Source organism: Nomascus leucogenys, unplaced genomic scaffold (genome assembly GCF_006542625.1).
Source record: "Nomascus leucogenys isolate Asia unplaced genomic scaffold, Asia_NLE_v1 001903F_20674_qpd_obj, whole genome shotgun sequence".
NCBI lineage: Eukaryota > Metazoa > Chordata > Mammalia > Primates > Hylobatidae > Nomascus > Nomascus leucogenys.
In genome coordinates this window covers 15,053-19,844 of record NW_022096939.1, presented here as the reverse complement: position 1 = coordinate 19,844, position 4,792 = coordinate 15,053, and the positions used below count along the sequence as shown (strand labels likewise).

At 41.3% G+C, this 4,792-nt stretch overlaps 1 gene segment (V, D, J or C); it reads left to right on the top strand.

The window, feature by feature from the left end:
* The first annotated feature begins 2,217 nt into the window (after nucleotides 1–2,217).
* Nucleotides 2,218–2,835, top strand: LOC115834106. The segment is given in 2 exon segments: nucleotides 2,218–2,266; nucleotides 2,510–2,835. Coding segments are annotated over 2 exon segments (375 nt in total).
* Nucleotides 2,836–4,792: the final 1,957 nt, after the last annotated feature.

The window sequence follows — 4,792 nt, the reverse complement described above, 5'->3', positions numbered from 1 at the left end:
ATACTTTTGTTTTACTAGAGTACATCATTTTCAGAAGAGTTATCTAATTTATTATTTACTTGCTATGTATTTTTGTCAGTCATATAGCCCTCTCCCATGGTATATTTGTAATTTTCAGTATTATTTCATTTCAAATTACTTATCCTTGATGGGGTTGCTTTATCCAAGTCTTCTATTTGCCAAAATATGGTATAGTTCAATAGTTCTTAATTGCTCCAAACACACGTGGGTGCATTTTATCATTACCTTCCCTACCTCCACCCCAGAACTAAGTCTGAGGACTGTGTCCTTGCAGGTTGTGTGTAGTAGGGTCTTTTTATCACTTGGTTGCTGGATAAAGAGTAGAAGACAGAGATGGGACAGTGGACAATTTAAAGTGGTCAAGGTTGTCTCTATTTTCTAGAGCCTTCTTAATGATCGGTCATCTAGGCGGCCTAATAAAAAATGCAAATTTCACCCCAATCATCTGCCTTTTACTTCCCACCTCTACTTCTGTCCCCCTCCACCCAGAGTTGTAGGAGGGGCAAAGCTCAGGGATTGTCCCAACCCTAATCATGGCACAAAAGTGCCAAGGGTTCAGGTGGAGTTTTTCAGGACTTTTCTCATGGCATACTGGCGCCTCTGAAATATTTTATCTTTCTTTTCAATCCACAAATTGATACTTGCCCTGTTTTCCAGAGATATCTACTAGACATCTGAAAGGTTAAAGTTTGAGAACTTCTTAAATTTCTTGAAAATGCTCTTTGTTCTTTCAAGGAATACTCAAATTCCATTATTCCTACTTTCTTCTAGGGGAATAGAGCTAGGTAAGCAGAATTTAATTATTTAGGAAAAACAAAAGGGTATAGTACTTTCCACTCAAACTCACCACACTAATCTAAGTTCCCACTCTTCATCTCCTTTGCCGTAAGGTGTAGCTGTAATTCTCAGCTGTTCATTTTCAACTGTTTATAAAAATGTAGATTTAAGGTGTAGAAAGACCATTATTTTAGTTCTACCTAGATCCTTAGGGAAGCCACTAGTTTATTTTAGTTGAAATAAAATAAAATAAAATTTTAAAAGCATAAAAACAATTCCCAGAGTGATAAAAGAAAACTTTTAGTAAAGTAGAGCTAATATGCATGTTAATATCAATGAAAAATATAACTGAGTAATCAGGGACCCAAGTGCACAGTTGGAAGCAGTATAGAGGGACCTCTCTGGCCCTGAACTCCATCACAAGTGACAGAATAGAGTCCTGGAGTGGAGCTCATAGAGAAGTGATGGTTGGCATCATGTTCCCTGATTTTTAATATTCCTTGCAGCCTTGTGTTGGTGTCTGCACATTTGAAGATGCAGTCCCTTCTTCCAGACATTTTAGACTGGTTTTGTTGGGGGAAAACCTTCACCTATGGATGGGTGAGAGTGCCAGCTGACTGGTGTGGACACCATATCTTGCTGTAGGAGAAGATGGACTTCCTTAGCCCCAGCTTCCAGTGGCAAGGCAGATGGAACCAGTGGGAGTTGGGGGATGGTTATTCTCCACTCTGAATAGGATCCACTATAATGACTCTTCTGCCTGTGAGGGCCTCTGGTGGATACAGCATTGGTTTCAGGACTAAGTAGATGGAGAGACCCTGCTTTATCCACACTGAGGCAAGTTCCTTGATTAGTTTAGGTTACCAGTCTTCATCAAGCTTTCATGCTCACCCTCCTCATCCTTTCCAGATCATGATAACATTTATAGCCTTGTTTTAAATACCACTTACTCAGTGGAACAAACTTCCCCTTCTCATATGAACTAGTTTCATAAAACCCACCCAATTTGCTTTCTCTTTCTGACAATGATAACAACTTAAAATGCATTATTATTGATAATGATATAAAATATGAATTTTGAAAAATCAAAAGTATTTCTGAAATAACTTATATCCGAATGGCAGGGCAGCCCCAGTACACTCCTCCACATGGCATCTCAAGTAGACTGGCAGGCAAAGATCCAACAGAAAAGGTCACCAAATCCCTTGGGACATGCTTGAGCCATCCTAGGAAATGTTTTGTTAGCCCCAACTCCCACTGGGTGAAATAAGAGCAGGTGTCCCCTTTGAGCACCAACCTAAACTTTTCTGAGCTGATTTGCATGTTGGGTCATTAGACAACAGTCCAAGCTGCACAGAGCATCCTTAAAGGCAGCTTGTCAGGGCCCCTGAGGAGCAGCCTCTAGTTCAGCTCTCAGAGATGGGGTCCGGGGCTCCTTTGCTGTGGATCCTCCTGCTCTGGGCTTCAGGTGAGGGGGTATAGAGAAACATCGGGCAAACTCATGTGACCACCATTGTTTTTTGTGTCTCTGGGTTCTTGGTTGTTGGATTTAAGGCATTCATTGAAGGTTGTAAGTTCCCCAGTTATCTTTTGTTTTCTGGTTACTCAAGATGTTGCATATGACTGTGGTTAGAAATGTCACCAATGCATGGGCCTACATGGGGACAGTCTCAGTATATCTGATATAATTTATTTGTCTTTATCATTTCAGGCTGCAATGGGGACATTGTGCTGACCCAGTCTCCAGTCTCCTTGGCCGTGTCTCCAGGACAGATGGCCACCATCACCTGCCGAGCCAGTGAGAGTGTCAGTGTCTTAGGAATGACTAACTTAATTCACTGGTATCAGCAGAAACCAGGACAACCTCCTAAACTCCTGATTTACCAAGCATCCAATAAAGACACTGGGGTCCCAGCCAGGTTCAGTGGCAGTGGGTCTGGGACCGATTTCACCCTCACAATTAATCCTGTGGAAGCTGATGATGCTGCAAATGATTACTGTCTGCAGAGTAAGAATTTTCCTCCCACAGTGCTTTAGGTCGAAACAAAAACCTCCCCAGGCAGCTGCTCCCTGAGCTCCAATCCCTCAGATGTGGCTTTTTATCCAGGTCCATAAGCCTGCTGTCATAGGCTTGTTTGAACAATGGGGTCAAACTATCAAAGAGAAAATCATTAAATATATGTGTGTGCATGCATGCGTGTGTGTCACAGCCAGTTTTATAATTTAATAATTTCTTTACTGTATCAGAAGTTTTCTACTTCTCAATGTATATTTTTTATGTCAAAGATCCTTATCAATAGATGAATTTTAAACTTTAAGAAAACTTTGTAGTTTTCTTTAAAAAATGCTTCCTTTAAAAAAAATGCTCTGAATAGTCAAAATTATTAGCTCTATATCTTCCAGATATAGGTGACCTTCTCACCTGAATTTTGACTTTTCTCCACTTTTATTTGCTGAACCCACATGAAAAGGCTTTTCTAGTTATTTAGAAACCTATGACTTGTGAGGTAGTTATCTCTGCTTATTTAATTTAGATGTCTCTATCTCTGTGACTTTCCCAAAAGTTAGAGTCTCAGCTCTAGTTTTAATAAATTGTCCTTTACTCCTCATGCAGTGTTCATGTCCTTTTTCTTTTCCTTGTTTTTTTTTTTAAACAGAGTCTTACTCTGTCACCCAGGCTGGAGGGCAATGGCACAATCTTGGCTCACGGCAGCCTCCACCTCCCAGGTTGAAGTGATTCTCCTGCCTCAGTGTCTCAAGCAGCTGGGGTTACAGGTGCCTGCCACCATGCCCGGCTAATTTCTGTATTTTTAGTAGAGATGGGGTTTCACCATGTTGGCCAGCCTGGTCATGAACTCCTGACCTCATGACCCACCCGCCTTGGCCTCCCAAAGTGCTGGGATTACAGGTCATGTACTTTTTCTATGATATTTTCCATGTCCATTGTTAAGGTTTTCTCTTATCTTCTCTCTTTTTGCTTTTCTAATTGCTCTAACACTACAGGTAGAGTGGACTCCAGAAATGCAGGTGTGCGTAGCCACAGTCATGGAAAGATTAGTGATCATGTGCCCCTCCATCCCCACCTTGGCCTCCCTCAGTCTTCTGCATCCTCCACAAAGCAAGCAGAGAAACCCTGGCAAAATAGGCTTTTGCAGCATTTCAGTCTAATGAGATTTACATTGGTTTCTAAATTTGTAACCCTTGTAACCCTATCTCACTACATATAAAATTTTACTATTAGTTGGCTGTTGGCCCATGCAAATTATCACACACTTAGTGGCTTAAAATAATACACGTTTGTAATTCACATGCAGTTTCTGTGAGTCGGGAGCCTGGGCACAGCTTATCTGGGTCCTCTCTTCAAGGCCTCACAGGCTATAGTCAAGGTGTTGCCCAGGCTGCCTTCTCATCCGGGGACTTAAAGAGTCTGCTTCCGTGATCATTCAAGTTGTTGACAGAATTATTTTCTTAGTAACTGTAAGGCCTGTAATTACTGGCTTTTTGCTGACTGTTGGATGGAGATCACCCTAAGGTCCTAGAGAACATCTGAAGTTTCCTGCCACATGGACTACTAATAATCAAACCAGCTAGGAGAATTTCTTGGTAACAAAAACAGCTCAGTTCCTCTTTTAATGGCTTTGACCTAATGAAGTCAGATCCACTCAGCATAATCTCCCTTGTGATTAACTCAAACCCAACTAATTTGGGACCCTGATTTCATCTGCAAAGTACTTTCAGCTTTGCAATATCGTATATGCTAGAAGGAAGTCACAAATTCTGCCCAGATTCAAGAAGGGGGAATTACACAGTTTATGAACAACAGTGGCTATGTATCATGGGCCAACCTAGGATTGTCCACTAAAGCTGTCATACTGCCTAAGTGTTTTGTTTGTTTTTATTCTCTTTCTCTCAAACAGCCTCTGTCCTAAGGGGATTAAATAAGGAAGCTTCCCCTGGTAATATGTTCTTACCAGCATCAGACAAACAGATCCCT